Source organism: Bombina bombina, chromosome 1 (genome assembly GCF_027579735.1).
Source record: "Bombina bombina isolate aBomBom1 chromosome 1, aBomBom1.pri, whole genome shotgun sequence".
NCBI classification, from domain to species: Eukaryota; Metazoa; Chordata; class Amphibia; order Anura; family Bombinatoridae; genus Bombina; species Bombina bombina.
Window position 1 is genome coordinate 1165657439 of NC_069499.1, and position 18057 is coordinate 1165675495.

The 18057-nt window shown below is 40.4% G+C and overlaps 1 protein-coding gene across 8 annotated transcripts in view; it reads left to right on the plus strand.

The window, feature by feature from the left end:
• LOC128646483 (G protein-activated inward rectifier potassium channel 1-like) overlaps window positions 1-18057 on the plus strand; it is a 128731-nt gene that overhangs the window by 99157 nt on the left and 11517 nt on the right. For 7 of the 8 annotated variants that reach the window (XM_053699601.1, XM_053699599.1, XM_053699600.1 and 4 more), the window contains one exon: window positions 1402-1447. In XM_053699601.1, the coding sequence (XP_053555576.1) occupies window positions 1402-1447 (46 nt within the window). Of the gene's footprint in view, window positions 1-1256; window positions 1262-1401; window positions 1448-18057 lie in introns of all 8 variants that reach the window. The other variant, XM_053699605.1, reaches the window with a different exon arrangement.

The following is an 18057-nucleotide window of genomic DNA, read 5'->3' on the forward strand; positions in this document are numbered from 1 at the left end:
ATAAATATCTAAGCTCTTTCAGATAACTTTGTAAACCTTTCTAGCTTTATACAACGCAACAATTGTTGATTATAGGTCTTCTGAGAGCATTTTCACATCAACAGATGCATTTTGTGAATAGCAAACTCAGAATGTTTGAGTGTTTTTTCTAAGTCAAAGTAGCTCTATCTGACACCTCCCATCTCATTTCATTAATAAGACACAGGTTTGCTTTTGTTAAAGTCATTAGCCTAGGGTTTAAAATGCTTTTTCCATTCTATACTGTGAATGATTGAATTGTATATCAATATGTACAACAATACAATCATTTATTTGTTAATAGTTAAAACAGATTGGGCTAGATTACAAGTGGAGCGCTATTTAGTGCTTTTGCTATATAGCTAATTGTGCTAGATGTAAACTTTTTGTGCGTGTCTGGCTACGCCGGAATTAAGAGTTCAAAGTAAAAAGTTATCACTCTTGCGCCTAACCTGACACACGCAAGGAGCCGCACTTACAAAGTATTCCCCTATAGAAGGCAATGGAGACCAGGACCCCACTCTCGCGCAAACCTGATCCCATATTCTCATTTTCTCTAACCCGACATGAAAATATGAATATTTCACATTCCAATGTTCTGCACATTGCAGAATATGGTATATTCATTCATAAATACATATTTATAAATATTTCTGATGGTATTTTGTTTCAATATATATATATATATATATATATATATATATATATATAATTATATATAGGTATAGATATATACAGAAATATATAGGAATATCTATTTGGAAATACATAGAACATATTCTGCTATGTGCAGAACACTGGGAAATATTTACAGTAAATACATAGTTTAAATCTTTATTAAACAGGAATGTTGCATAAATATGTTATACATTATACATGTTTTTATCTACTTAACTACAAAGGGCTCTTATGCACTTCTCTATATATGTCTATATATGTGTATCTTCATGTTATTTATATTTAAGCTTATATACAAAGCGGCCAACTTAGGGCTTGTTTCCAGTGAGTCTGAAACAATTGAGCTGTAAGTTAGAAAAGTTGCCAACTGCTAAAAGTATTTTATGACTCAATTTTAGTACCAGGTTTCCATTGAAACCCATGCATTTGGTAAGTTAATGTTGTGTTAACGCTTACATTCGACTTCGGATTTCTTGATAATTGCTACATAACAAGTTTGTTGCTATGGCAACCCAACCTTATATTATAAAAATTACCTGTGATTGGCTAGAGATGGAGAGACACAGTAGTTATTTGCAGTGTTAGGATTATGGTATTTTTTGAGCTAGGTAGAGTGATTTGGTCACCTAATAATTATTCAAAGAATTTAAAGAAATTATTTTAAATTAAGGTCAGCCTTTTTTGGAGTTACATGCTTGAATTGAGCAATTTGAAATAGTTGTTATTTTGGAAGGAATTGTAGAGACCACAGGTAAAAACCAAATGGAAACACACATTGCTAATCTGGGCAGGGAAAGGATAGTCTTACATAAACTTTCATCTATGTGTCTATGGGCTTGATGATCAAAAACTTTCCGGCATGAAGAGAAATACTGCTAAATCTCTGGGGTTTTTTTTTAGCATTATATTGTAATGTAGGTGTTTATTCTTCACACCCAGATCCTTGCATATTTAAACATCTCTTAAGATAAAATTTGCCTTTTTTAAAAAATATTTGAGGGACCTCTTAGTAATGAAAAGAATCGTTAGGTAATCTCACCAGACCAGAGAGCTTTAGATCATCGTTCCTAAGAGTCTATCCTAACCTATTAAAAGATATCGCCTAGATTTAGAGTTCTGCGTTAGCCGTCAAAACCAGTGTTAAGGGGTCCTAACGCTGCTTTTGGCCGCCCGCTGGTATTTAGAGTCAGTCAGGAAAGGGTCTAACGCTCACTTTCCAGCCGCGACTTTTCCATACTGCAGATCCCCTTACGCCAATTGTGTTTTCTATCTTTTCAATGGGATCTTCCGTTATTTAGAGACTTGGCTGAAGTGAGCGTTAGAACTCTAACGACAAAACTCCAGTCGCAGAAAAAAATCAGGAGTTAAGAGCTTTCTGGGCTAACGCCGGTTCATAAAGCTCTTAACTACTGTGCTCTAAAATACACTAACACCCATAAACTACCTATGTACCCCTAAACCGAGGCCCCCCCACATCGCCGCCACTCTAATAAATTTTTTTAACCCCTAATCTGCCGACCGCACACCGCTGCAACCTACATTACCCCTATGAACCCCTAATCTGCTCCCAATAACATCGCCGACACCTACATAATATTTATTAACCCCTAATCTGCCCCCCAACGTCACCGCTACCTTACCTACACTTATTAACCCCTAATCTGCTGACCAGACCTCGCCACCACTATAATAAATGTATTAACTCCTAAACCGCCTCACTCCCGCCTCGCAAACCCTATAATAAATTTTATTAACCCCTAATCTGCCCTCCCTAACATCGCCGCCACCTAACTTCAAGTATTAACCCCTAATCTGCCGACCGGACCTCACCGCTACTCTAATATTGACCCCTAAAGCTAAGTCTAACCCTAACACCCCCCTATATTAAATATAATTTAAATCTAACGAAATAAATTATTTCTTATTAAATAAATTAATCCTATTTAAAGCTAAATACTTACCTGTAAAATGAACCCTAATATAGCTACAATATAACAAACAATTATATTGTAGCTATTTTAGAATTTATATTTATTTTACAGGCAACTTTGTATTTATTTTAACTAGGTACAATAACTATTAAATAGATCGGAACAGCCAAAAGAATGCAAGCTCAATCTGATTGGCTGATTGGATCAGCCAATCCGATTTAGCTTGAATCTGATTGGCTGATTCAATCAGCCAATCAGATTTTTCCTACCTTAATTCCGATTGGCTGATAGAATCCTATCAGCTAATCGGAATTTGAGGGACACCATCTCGGATGACGTCATTTAAAGGAACCTTCATTCTGACTTAGGACGTCGTTAGAAGAGGATGGATCCACGCCGGCTGCTTCAATATGGACCCGCTCCGCTCCAGATGGAAGAATATAGAAGATGCCGCCTGGATGAAGAGTTTGGACCCTCTGGAGGACCTCTTCTTGCCGGATAGGATGAAGACTTCGGACCCTCTGGAGGACATCTTCTCGCCGGATAGGATGAAGACTTCGGACCCTCTTCTGGACGGATCGGTGATACCCGGCTGGGTGAATACAAGGTAGGAAGATCTTCAGGGGCTTAGTGTTAGGGTTTTTAAGGGGGGTTTGGGTGGGTTAGATTAGGGGTATGTGGGTGGTGGGTTGTAATGTTGGGGGGGGGTATTGTATGTTTTTTTTTTACAGGCAAAAGAGCTGATTTCTTTGGGGCATGCCCCGCAAAAAGCCCTTTTAAGGGCTGGTAAGGGTAATAGAGCTGTTAACTTTTTATTTTAGAATAGGGGTTAGGGCATTTTTTTATTTTGGGGGGCTTTGTTATTTTTTTAGGGGGCTTAGAGTAGGTGTAATTAGTTTAAAATTCTTGTAATCTTTTTTTATTTTTGTAATTTAGTGTTTTTTTTTTGTAATTTAGTTTAGTTGATTTAATTGTAGGTAATTGTAGTTAGTTTAGTTAATTAATTTATTGATAGTGTAGTGTTAGGTTTAATTGTAACTTAGGTTAGGATTTTATTTTAAAGGTAATTTTGTAATTATTTTAACTAGGTAGCTATTAATAGTAAATAACTATTTAATCGCTATTGTACCTAGTTAAAATAAATACAAAGTTGCCTGTAAAATAAATATAAATCCTAAAATAGCTACAATATAATTATTCGTTAGGGTAAGGGTTAGACTTAGCTTTAGGGGTTAATACATTTATTAGAGTAGCGGCAAGGTCCGGTCAACAGATTAGGGGTTAATAAGTTTAGGTAGGTGTCAGCGACGTTGGGGGGGGGCAGATTAGGGGTTAATAAATATAATATAGGGGTCGGCGGTGTTAGGGGCAGCAGATTAGGGGTTCATAGGGATAACGTAGGTTGCGGCGGTGTCCGGAGCGGAAGATTAGGGGTTAATAATAATATGCAGGGGTCAGCGATAGTGGGGGCGGCAGATTAGGGGTTAATAAGTGTAAGGTTAGGGGTGTTTAGACTCGGGGTACATGTTAGGGTGTTAGGTGCAGACTTAGAAACTGTTTCCCCATAGGAAACAATGGGGCTGCGTTAGGAGCTGAACGCTGCTTTTTTGGAGGTGTTAGGTTTTTTTTTCAGCTCAAACTGCCCCATTGTTTCCTATGGGGGAATCGTGCACGAGCACGTTTTTCAAGCTGGCCGCTACCGTAAGCAACGCTGGTATTGAGAGTTGAAGTGGCGGTAAATTATGCTCTACGCTCCCTTTTTGGAGCTTAACGCAGCCATTCAGACAACTCTAAATACCAGCGTTATTTAAAAGGTGTTGGTGGGAAAAAAAACACGCGTAGCTAACGCACCCCTTTGGCCGCAAAACTCTAAATCTAGGTGTAAGTGTTTTACATGGGTTTTTATTGTGTGTGTGTGTACATCAAAACACTGTCAGATTACATTGAGAAACCTAACAGTTTTCTTAATCTATCAGAAAAGGGGTTATATTATGATTTAGTTTAACGGATTTAACCAATTAAAAAAATAAATAATGAAAAACTAAAAACATTTTATCATTTGTTACATGGCAAACCTTGGCTGCACACAAGTTTTTGAAGTCTACATTTTTAAAAATGTTCAGATTAAATGTTTAGAAACAAGATTGTTTTCTTGGTTAAAAAAAAAAAAACTTCAAATCCAACTTTTTAACTATAAAGTTTATATGCAACCCGGATATACTCCTCAGAATGTTCATTTATGATTGAAGGTTTGAAGGTAAAAATAATTAATTATAAAATTATAGAATTTTATTTGATTGTTAATTATACATATCATAACTTTATGACAAAACAAGTGAAAACAAATTTCATTCAAATAGATTAGGCAGTAATTTTATATTTTACTGAACAAATGCAAATCCTTCTGAGGTTTAATCAATCTGAATATAAGAAAACCTGATCTTTTAATTAAATCACATAGGTAATCTGAGCAGCGTACCCATTTTAAAGGCATATTAAACTCAACGTTTCATTCCCCATAAAGGACTAACACCTAGATTACGAGTTTTGCGTTAGAGGCTGTGCGGTGCTAACGAGCAGTTTTCCCTCACCGCTCACTTACCTGCAGCGCTGGTATTACGAGTTTTCAGAAACCCATCGTTAAAAGACAAGAAGTGAGCATTGAGCAAAATTGTGCTCCTTACCGCACTCCAATACCAGCGCTGCTTAAGTCATTTCCCCATTTTTGTCAGCGTTAAAACATGAACGCAAAACTTGATCTGCATCAGAACTGGTTAGCCAATCAGGAGTGGCATTTGAAAGTAGCCATCAATTACCATATACATTCAGAGCATCAATGATTGAGCATCTCAAGTTAGATTTTATCTATGTTCAACCTCTTTGTTTTGTCAGTTACACACAGTAACAAGTTAGGCCATGTAAGTTTTGGACTAGAATATTCCTTTAAATGAATGATTAATAGAAGCTGCCTTCCTTTGGTCTGATAAATGTTTTTTTAAGTAAAATAACTCCCAGTGCACTTCCTACTGAAGCATAAATGTATTTGAACTGCTTGTTGTTGTTTTTTTATCGTGTTAAGAAACATTTTGTACTCATATGAAATAGCTTCACAAGGAGTAAATATATCATATAAGCATCAACATAGAGCGCTACTGAATATTTGTAACACCAAATAAACAACTGCTATAATATCTTAGACCTTAGTGTAATAGTCGTTCATTGTTATCACTATAGATCAACACAGAATGTTTAATTTTTTTTCACATTTCTATAACTATGTTGGTGGCATATAATGTACATATGCTAATCTATCATTATCAGTGCACAACACACAATCAGATCAATATTTTCTCAGCAAGTATAGCTTGTAATAACGTCATCTCTCTCTATTTCAGGCTATGCTTTGTTTTCCTTTAACTAAAAATAGTGAAGAAATCCATAGTGTAATATTGTAATTATACTTAATGTAATGGTAGGTAGCGGTACTTAAATACAGTAAAGCTTCAATAGCTCTAAGGAAATCGCTCAATGAGATCTGTTTACGCAACATCACGTCACAAGGAGGGGCAGACCCTTTTCTGTAATACAGACTGTAACACCAGTCCTAACGCAGAGTAAGAGCTAGAATATGTCTCCTTGTTGCGGACTATAACCAGAAGGTGCATATAGTGCTGATTAGGCATGGGCATTTATGTGCTTTGTTAGCATCCGAATGCGGAGGAAGGCAGCCATTTGCGGCCTTCTGCTCTTTTTGTAACTGGATTTCTTCTTGTGAAAGCGCAAAACACTAAGATCTCTGCAAATCCAGATTGTAGTGTGTTGCACTTTCAGAAGAAGGAATCCGGCTCCACATTCAGATGCTAACAAAACATTCAAATGCTCAAGCCTAGTTCTGATATTGGGAGATTAAAAAGATCCCAGAGTGATTCTGATTTGCTACATTGTTTTTATGCTAAACAATGTTTTAATAAAGGTGGAATTCCTTGTTTGACCTGGGCTAATCATTGAGCAATTTCCATAGAGCTATCAAAGCGTCACTGTATATGAGTACAACTACTACCACCACATGAATAAAGTTTAATTTACAATACAGTATTATGCTCAGAGAGAGCGGAAGGTATTACAAGCTAAACCTGTTGAGAAAATATTGGTTTGATTGTTTGTTTAGCACATGAATATATTATTACTTGGTATTACTTTTGTTTATTTAATAATTAGCTCTGCAGAGTGTACACCATATATACAGTATTTGCTGTCACTGATATATAATTATGCTAGTTGTGTGAAGTGCATTAAAGAATTACTAGAATAGGCACATCTGGAATCAAATTTTAGGGCAGAATAATTAAAAATATAGGAGAAAAATCCCACAAAACCTTTATTTAAACGCATTATAATGTAATGTACACCCAGAAGCCCTGTTAGCAATAAAAACAGTTATTAAGCTAAAATGTGCCCTTAGAGGGAATCTCACAGTACTGACAAGACTTCTTAGATAATCTGTCCAGACTGAGTGTGCTTTCGTGAATGGACCCTTATTTACAACTTTACAATTTACTTTTTATCATCAAATTTTCTTTGTTCTCTTTGTTGAAAGCTAAACCTCTGGAGGCTGCATATGCTAATTTCTAAGCCCTGAAGGCCAACTCTTATGGCATTTTGACATGTTTTCTCACCTAGAGGGCATTAGTTCATGTGTGCCATATAGATAACATTAAAAGTAGGGCGGAGTCTGGCCATGCTTGCAAATGGCCGCGTTCTAAAGGGCTCCAATACCCCATTCTGGCAAAAGCCCTCTACTTGGGTGGGTAACCCCCTTTCTTCCCCACAAACCTTGCTTCTTAGCCCTGCTAACTCCCGGTGACAGGACACAAGTGAACCGGCTTCGAAAACAGCCGCAAAGCACCGCAAGCACAGGCATACAATCTGAGGCCATCCGACACTGGCTGCGCCTAACTGTGGAGCCGGGATTCTGGAGGTAAGACATCAAAGGACCTGCAAACCGGTCTTTGCTCCTACCCTTCCCCACGGCCTCCTTACCTTATCGGAGACCTAGGCGCACACTCCCCCGCTCCTTGCATCTGACCTCCAACGGCTCCATGACAGGGGGAATAACTAGTGAGGTGCGCAACAGCACACGGGCGAATATCCCTTACTGGGACTCGCTGCCCGCACACAGGGGATTTCTGCTCCAAGCCTGGGGATAATAACAGAGGCAGTCTGACAAGCGGCTTTACCCTCTGAACACCCGGACGTGCTCTTTAGCAGCTGACCTCAGGGCTCAGGGGGACAACAGACCAAGGCAGATACTTTATCTCACGGGTGAAAAACCCTTTACAGTGACTACTGCCACACACAGGGGATTACTTCTTCAAGCTTGGGGGTAACAACAGGACAGATTGACCAGGTGAGCCTGCCCTCTGAACACCCGGGCTCTTCTCGCAGTGGCCACTAGAGCTCTCCCACCTTGTCCTCCCCAAGTACAGCAACAACCCCTAATTCTGCTAAAGGAGTACACCAAGGCATTTACTGATTAGAGGCACACACTTACGCTCCTAGGTGATGCCTTGTAAAAAGACAGAGCAAAGCAAGCACACCAAAACCGAGCAAAACCCTGAAACTATATCTTACTGCCAAAGAGATTCCAACTGGCATCTTCTGTAAAGAAGACTTGGCTAATCCGCGGCAAAGCTCTTCAGAACAAGCCCTCCCTGATAACCCCTCCATATGTAACAAAAAATGGCATTCTCCACTTATCCTCAAAAGAAGATATCAATATAGTACTGCAGGAAATGAGATCCCTTTTTGGAGATCTTAGGAAAGACTTAGGGGCTCTCGACTGCAGGGTTCCAAGCCCTAGAAGAAAAACAAACCCCTATCAATACTGCAATACAGAACAATACTCAAACATCAGCGACCATGACGATAAACCCTTCTTCTCAATGAAAACTGGAAGATTTGGAAATCGCTGCCGAAGGAACAATCTTAGATTTAGAGGGGTCTCTGAGACTGTCTTTCCTACAGCAATAGAAGGATACTACAAGCCCTTTTCAAAGTAATAAAGGATAGCCCAGCTGCCCCAGATATTCCAATAGAACGAGCACATAGAGCCCTGCGAGCAAAGCCCCCCCCAAGGCGCCTCCACGAGACATCATCGTGAAATTTGGCAAGATTCAAAGACAAAGAGGACATCCTAAAGCACACTAGATTGAAGCGTACCATCTTCCACGCAGGAGAGGAGATCCACATTTTTTCGGACTTATCCCAAGCTACACTGCAAAAGAGAAGAAGCTTGCCCCTATCACCACCCAACTTCGGAACCAAAAAATCCCATACAGATGGGGTTTCCCTGTCTCCTTAATAGTGAACTATAACAACAAAACCAGCATTTACAAACCAGGATCGGACCCTTCCCTCTTCTTTAGTGAACTCTCTCTGTCCTTCATCCTCAAGACAAGAAGACGCCCCCAGCTCCAGAGACGGTTAAGTAGGATCCACAACACCACAGAACTCATGCATAGACCTTTATTCTTAGCCGATAAGAGAGGATAGGGTTGTTGTTAAATGGTTAATCGCTTCATTATTCCCCATTATGCCACATATAGAGTGAATGTCCCTTAACTCTTGACCTCACTTGCCTTGCGAAGCAACCTAACATCTCCCTTCTCCCTGACCATAAGCTCTTTGCCCTAACAAGCACCTACAAGGTGGAAATGTAGAATAGCTACTACCAAACCACTCTCCCCTGAGCCAGATCTCCCTTGGCTCTCCCTACGGCAGACGGGGACATCGGGCGAACTGCTCTTTTACTAATATCAATGAGCCACAGCATGTGTATACACACACTACATGCATTGAAAGCGCTTAGATAATAGCACAAATCAAACCACCTCATAGCATATTATCACCCAGATGCGTAAACAAGGGCCCATTAGGCTAAACCTTCTGGTATCCAAGCAAAAGCTACCACTTATATGTTCTTTGAAGCAGTCATGACATGTTTCTTCTCCTATAGGCCTAAGATATGTTATAGAAAATGTATTGCCTTTGTTTTACAGTTGCCTTGTTTCCTATCATTGTTTTGTTGATTCTAATGTTGAAAGTTTCTCCATCTCTCTCCAACCAACATCAGCTTTCTTAATGTGTAGATAATGCTCATTATATGGCCCAACATGCCATATGTTTCTACTCCTATCCTCATCACCACACTCACCACTGAATCACAGACACCTACCTTACAGTGCCCGGATTGTCGGAACAATACACTATAACACCACTCCTGACCACACACTGACTTAATCCTTACTAATCCTAAAATAAAAACACTCACACATAAGAGTCCTTTTCCCAAAAAGACTACTAACTCTCCTTTAAAACAGCTGCACCCAACCTAATTTTACCCTTAGCCCTCACACTTCGACCACAGGACACTATTTTTCACCCCCCAACACACAATTAACAGCAACCTAGTACACTTTTGCATACACGTAACAATCTCGTAGCAGACACAACTATCACCCGCAAACCATGTCATAATCAAACCTCAATCCAAATCCATGAATAAATACAGCACCACTGGGTGTGCACGGTGGTAAGGAAAAAACTGCAATTCCTCAATATAATAATGTAATTCATGCAATCCACCAGCACTAGTAGGTAAAAAATATCTTTTATTGAAGATCAAATTTTAAAACAAGCAACGTTTCGTGACCCAGTGTCACTTAGTCATGCTTTCTGTTACATACTAACAAGTTGAGCCTTTTAAAACGTTTGATTTCTCGCGCCAAACTGTTGCCCATAGTGGACTCCTGGCGCCATATATTGATACATTTTTTATATTACATCTCATAATACTTTCTATATTTTCATAGACAACTTGTGTAACAATTAAAAACAAATCACTGTATAAATTTATATAACAGCAAACAATGTATTATAGAACTATGCATCCTAATAGAGTGTTATTACACTTTACTGTGCTACGGCTAGAATGGCTTTCACTCATATATTATTAGATTCAATTAAATTATTATGAGATGTAATATAAAAATGTATCAATAGATGGCGCCAGGAGTCCACTATGGGCAACAGTTTGGCGCGAGAAATCAAACGTTTAAAAGGCTCAACTTGTTAGTATGTAACAGAAAGCATGACTAAGTGACACTGGGTCACGAAACGTTGCTTGTTTTAAAATTTGATCTTCAATAAAAGATATTTTTTACCTACTAGTGCTGGTGGATTGCATGAATTACATAATCAAACCTCGATTATACTTGGATATTTTTAAGAAGGTGTTCTACTTGGGTATTTTCTGGTAGATTGCATATGTTCATAATCACCCTGTTTGTAACTTGTTCTAAAAATGTTAACAACGGCTCTTTCTCCACGACTATTGCTCTGTATACTGAGATATGTTTAACTATGCAGTGGCTATAACACCAAAGAGAAGGGGAAGAGAGAAAAAAAAAATGCATTGTGACACATAACTCCAGAGTTACTTCTAACAGCTGTGTCAAAATACATATGTTCTTACTGCCCTGGACTACCTACATGATATTTTCATACACTTATCATATTGTATGCCACCAGTCAAATAATTTGTACCAGCGAACGCAACCTTGCCTCAATCGCTCTATCAATAGACACATACTACGCCCTTTCTTTCCGCAGACTCTTTTCTGTCCTCACCTAGTTGCAACCAAAATTTATCATAAACCCCCCACATATTACACTCCCCCCTGTTCCACCCCCCACCCCCACTATCAAGAAACCTTTAATTTATCCTCTACCAACACCTTCCCCCCCCACACCTCTGCCCCACCAAGTAGACCAAATAAATACACAGCACCTATTTGCCCCAATGCCAGATATGGGGTTACTTCCCCTACGGAATCCCTATCCCGCTTTATACAACCTCAATCAAATCAAACCTAATTCCCTAGCCAACACCCCAAGCTCCTCTTCCCTCCCTGTTCTTCTTACCCTGCCTGTTAATACCTAAACCCCCCTCCTAGTTCCAATCTTTATCTCATTCATTCTCTCTTTTCTTGCTCGCTTTTTTTTTTTTTTTTTTTAGCATGCCCAAACACAGCAGATTCCAAGACCACACCTTTAAGGTGACCTCTATTAACGCAAAAGGACTTAACAGCCCAGGCAAAAGATCTATTGCACTAAGGGAACTCCATAAATTAAACAGTCAAATCTTATTAATTCAAGAAACACACTTTCAAAAAGGAAGGGAACCCAAATGGAATAATCCACACTATCCCGCTATGCACTTTGCTTCTGGCCCACAAAAAAAAAAACGGTGTCGGAATATTGATCCACAAATCCATCCCATTAAATATCACACAAATTGAAAAAGACCCAGAAGGACGCTTCCTTATCCTGGTAGGGACTCTATATGGACACCAAATCACTATCGCCAATATCTACGCCCCAAATCAGGCACAGAACACTTTTTTAAAAAAAAGTAGCAACTAAACTACTAGATCATGCAAAGGGCGTGACCTTCCTAGCGGTGACTTTAATCTCTCACTAGACCCCACACTAGACTCCTCAAAGGGCATTTCATGTACATCTCCTAAAATTCTTAAAACGGTCAAAAACACCATCGCTAACCTAGCTCTACACGATAGTTGGAGAACTTTGCATCCCACTCAGAGGGACTACACTTTTTTCTCCTTCCCTCATAATAGCTACTCACGACTAGACCACATATTCACAGACTCCAACGGTCTCTCTATAACTACTCATTGCGACATAGGGGCTATAACCTGGTCTGACCATGCTCCAGTAACAAGTACAATACTATGGCCCGACCTTCCCATTACTAACAAAACCTGGAGACTCGACGACTTTCTTTTAGATAACCCTATCATACTTCAGGACATACAAAAGGAACTAACGAAATATTTCCACCTTAATGCACATACCACTACTTCCACTCTGACCGAATGGGAAGCCCACAAATCCGTAATAAGGGGCATAAAGCTAAAATTAACAGACAGAACAGGGAGAAACACACTAATCTACTAGCCCAAATTAGCAAATTAGAAGCAGAACACAAAACAGATACATCCAACGAGACAGTTAGAAACTGCCTCCTTGAGGCAAAAATTACCTCACGGAGATTCACCAAAGGAAAGCCCTTTACCTCAAACAATATTACTACGAGGGGGGCAACAAACCGGGTAAAATCCTGGCTCGGTGAGTGCGTAGAAAACAGTTAAATAGCCACATACAATCCCTTACCTCAGAAGACAACACCACTATCAAAAGCAGTGATCACATCGCCTCCGCTTTTAGAACATACTATGCCAACTTATACAACATAGATGATACTCATTCACACGAGCGACCATTGTCTCCCGGTACCCCTCTACAGGTAGCAACAGACACCAACTTTAGTGGCTTAAACCTCCCATCTTTATCTACTGAAGATGCAGCATACCTTGAATCTCCTATTTCTCTTGTAAGGTGTATCCAGTCCACGGATCATCCATTACTTGTGGGATATTCTCATTCCCAACAGGAAGTTGCAAGAGGACACCCACAGCAGAGCTGTAATATAGCTCCTCCCCTAACTGTCATAGCCAGTCATTCTCTTGCAACTCTCAACAAGCAAGGACGTTGTAGGAGAGAGTGGTCAAATATAGCTAGTTTATGTTCTTCAATCAAAAGTTTGTTATTTTTAAATAGTACCGGAGTTGTGCTATTTTATCTCAGGCAGTAAATAGAAGAAGAATCTGCCTGAGGTTTCTATGATCTTAGCAGGTTGTAACTAAGATCCATTGCTGTTCTCACATATGTCTGAGGGGATTACACAGATGAGGTAACTTCAGCGAGTGAATGGCGTGCAGTTTATTCTGCTATCAGGTATGTGCAGTTATAATTTTTTCTAGAGATGGAAAACACTAGAAAATGCTGCTGATACCGGATTAATGTAAGTTAAGCCTGAATACAGTGATTTAATAAGACTGGTATCATGCTTACTCCCAGGGGTAATACCCTTATGATATTGCAATATAAAACGTTTGCTGGCATGTTTAATCGTTTTTATATATGCTTTGATGATAATACTTTATTGGGGCCTAGTTTTTTCCACATGGCTGGCTTAAATTTTGACTAGAAACAATTTCCACTGTTGTAGTATAAAAGTTACAGTTGGTGCAGTTAAAATTACAAACTGTGACATCCAGCTTCCCTCAAAGGCCCTCTGAATGCTATAGGACATCTCTAAAGGGCCCAAAGGCTTTCCAAAGTCGTTTATTGGGGAAGGTAGGGCCACAGCTTGCTGTGGCAGTTGGTTGTGACTGTTAAAAAACGTCTATTTTGTTTTTTTGATCCGTTTTTTGAACTAAGGGGTTAATCATCCATTTGCAAGTGGGTGCAATGCTCTGTTAGCCTATTATACACACTGTAAAAATTTCGTTTGATTTACTGCATTTTTTCACTGTTTTTCAAATTCTGACAAAATTTGTTTCTCTTAAAGGCACAGTACCATTTTTTATATTTGCTTGTTAACTTGATTTAAAGTGTTTTCCAAGCTTGCTAGTCTCATTGCTATTCTGTATAAACATGTCTGACATAGAAGAAACTCCTTGTTTATTATGTTTAAAAGCCATGGTGGAACCCCCTCTTAGAATGTGTACCAAATGTACTGATTTCATTTTATGCAATAAAGATCATTTTCTGTCTTTAAAAAATTTATCACCAGAGGAATCTGACGAGGGGGAAGTTATGCCGACTAACTTTCCCCACGTGTCAGACCCTTTGACTCCCGCTTAAGGGACTCACGCTCAAATGGCGCCAAGTACATCTAGGGCGCCCATAGCGTTTACTTTACAAGACATGGCGGCAGTCATGGATAATACACTGTCAGCGGTATTAGCCAGACTACCTGAACTTAGAGGTAAGCGAGATAGCTCTGGGGTGAGACAAAATGCAGAGCATACTGACGCTTTAAGAACCATGTCTGATACTGCCTCACAATATGCAGAAGCTGAGGAAAGAGAGCTTCAGTCAGTGGGTGATGTTAATGACTCAGGAAAGATACCTGATTCTAATATTTCTACATTTAAATTTAAGCTTGAACACCTCCGCGTGTTGCTTAGGGAGGTTTTAGCTGCTCTGAATGACTGTGATACCATTGCAGTGCCAGAGAAATTGTGTAGACTGGATAAATACTTTGCAGTGCCGGTGTGTACTGATGTTTTTCCAGATACCTAAAAGGTTTACAGAATTTATTAATAAGGAATGGGATAGACCAGGTGTGCCGTTCTCTTCCCCTCCTATTTTTAGAAAAATGTTTCCAATAGACGCCACCACACGGGACTTATGGCAGACAGTCCCTAAGGTGGAGGGAGCAGTTTCTACTCTAGTAAAGCGTACTACTATCCCTGTCGAGGACAGTTGTGCTTTTTTTTTTTAGATCCAATGGATAAAAAATTAGAGGTTACCTTAAGAAAATATTTATTCAACAAGGTTTTATCCTACAGCCCCTTGCATGCATTGCCCCTGTTACTGCTGCTGCGGCGTACTGGTTTGAGTCTCTGGAAGAGGCTTTACAGGTAGCGACTCCATTGGATGACATACTTGGCAAACTTAGAGCACTTAAGCTAGCCAATTCTTTTATTCTGATGCCATTGTTCATTTGACTAAACTAACGGCTAAGAATTCTGGTTTTGCTATACAGGCTAGCAGAGCGCTATGGCTTAGATCATGGTCAGCTAACGTGACTTCAAAATCTAAGCTACTTAACATTTCCTTCAAGGGGCAGACCCTATTCGGGCCTGGTTGAAGGAGATTATTGCTGATGTCACTGGAGGAAAAGGTCATGCCCTTCCTCAGGACAGGTCCAAATCTAGGGCCAAACAGTCTAATTTTCGTGCCTTTCAAAACTTCAAGGCAGGTGCGGCATCAACTTCCTCTAATAATAAATAAGAGGGAACTTTTGCTCAATCCAAGACGGTCTGGAGACCAAACCTGACCTGGAAAAAAGGTAAGCAGGCTAAGACAGCATGAAGGAACAGCCCCCTATCCGGGAACGGATCTAGTAGGGGGCAGACTTTCACTCTTTGCCCAGGCGTGGGCAAGAGATGTTCAGGATCCCTGGGCGTTGGAAATTATATCCCAGGGATATCTTCTGGACTTCAAAGCTTCCCCCCCAAAAGGGAAATTTCACCTTTCACAATTATCTGCACACCAGATAAAGAGAGAGGCATTCTTACACTGTGTACGAGACCTCCTAGTTATGGGAGTGATCCATCCAGTTCCAAAGGAGGAACAGAGACAGGGTTTTTACTCAAATCTGTTTGTGGTTCCCAAAAAACAGGGAACCTTCAGACCAATTTTGGATCTAAAGATCTTAAACAAATTCCTCAAAGTTCCGTCGTTCAAGATGGAAACTATTCGTACCATCCTACCACTGATCCAGGAGAGTCAATATATGACTACAGTGGATCTAAAGGATGCTTATCTTCACATTCCGATACACAAAGATCATCATCGGTTTCTCAGGTTTGCCTTTCAAGACAGGCATTACCAGTTGTAACTCTTCCCTTTGGATTAGCTACAGCCCCAAGAATCTTTACAAAGGTTCTAGGGTCACTTATGGCGGTCCTAAGGCCGCGGGGCATAGCAGTAGCCCCTTATTTAGACGACATCCTGATACAGGCGTCAAACTTCCAAATTGCCAAGTCTCATACGGACGTAGTACTGGCATTTCTGTGGTCGCATTGGTGGAAAGTGAACGAGTTCTCTATCCCCACTCACAAGAGTTTCCTTTCTAGGGACTCTGATAGATTCTGTAGAAATGAAAATTCACCTGACGGAGTCCAGGTTATCAAAGCTTCTAAATTCCTGCCGGGTTCTTCATTCCATTCCGCACCCTTCGGTGGTTCAGTGTATGGAAGTAATCGGCTTAATGATAGTGGCAATGGACATAGTGCCGTTTGCACGCTTACATCTCAGACCGCTGCAACTATGCATGCTCAGTCAGTGGAACGGGGATTACACAGATTTGTCCCCTCAACTGAATCTGGACCAAGAGACCAGGGATTCTCTTCCCTGGTGGCTATCTCGGGTCCATCTGTCCTAAGGTATGACCTTTCGCAGGCCAGATTGGACAATTGTTATGACAGCCTTCTAGGTTGGGGTGCAGTCTGGAACTCCCTGAAGGCTCAGGGATCATGGACTCAGGAGGAGTCTCTCCTTCCATTAAACATTCTGGAACTAAGAGCGATATTCAAGGCTCTTCAGGCTTGGCCTCAGTTAGCAACTCTGAGGTACATCAGATTTCAGTCGGACAACATCACGACTGTAGCTTACATCAACCATCAAGGGGGAACGAGAAGTTCCCTAGAGATGTTAGAAGTTTCAAAAAATAATTTGCTGGGCAGAGATTCACTCTTGCCACCTATCAGCTATCCATATCCCAGGTCTAGAGCACTGGGAGGCGGATTTTCTAAGTCGTCAGACTTTTCATCCGGGAGAGTGGGAACTCCATCCGGAGGTATTTGCACAACTGATTCATTGTTGGGGCAAATCAGAACTGGATCTCATGGTGTCTCGCCAGAACGCCAAGCTTCCGTGTTACGGATCCAGGTCCAGGGATCCCAAGGCGACACTGATAGATGCTCTAGCAGCGCCCTGGTCTTTCAACCTGGCTTATGTGTTTCCACCATTTCCTCTGCTCCCTCGATTGATTGCCAAGATCAAGCAGGAGAGAGCATTGGTGATTCTGATAGCACCTGCGTGGCCACGCAGGACCTGGTATGCAGATCTAGTGGACATGTCATCCTTTCCACCATGGTCTCTGCCTCTGAAACAGGACCTTCTACTTCAGGGTCCTTTCAACCATCCAAATCTAATTTCTCTGAGGCTGACTGCCTGGAGATTGAACGCTTGATTTTATCAAAGCGTGGCTTCTCCGAGTCAGTTATTGATACCTTAAGACAGGCACGAAAGCCTGTCACCAGGAAAATTTACCATAAGGTATGGCGTAGATATCTTTATTGGTGTGAATCCAAGGGTTACTCATGGAGTAAGGTCAGGATTGCTAGGATATTATCTTTTCTCCAAGAAGGTTTGGAAAAAGGATTGTCAGCTAGTTAAGCGTCTGACAGATGTTCCAGACGTTCAGGCATTTTGTCAGGCTTTAGTTAGAATCAAGCCTGTGTTTAAACCTGTTGCTCCACCATGGAGCTTAAACTTGGTTCTTAAGGTTCTTCAAGGAGTTCCGTTTGAACCTCTTCATTCCATAGATATCAAGCTTTTATCTTGGAAAGTTCTTTTTTGGTAGCTATTTCCTCGGCTTGTAGAGTCTCTGAGCTATCTGCCTTACAATGTGATTCTCCTTATCTGATTTTTCATACGAATAAGGTAGTCCTGCGTACCAAACCTGGGTTCTTACCTAAGGTGGTATCTA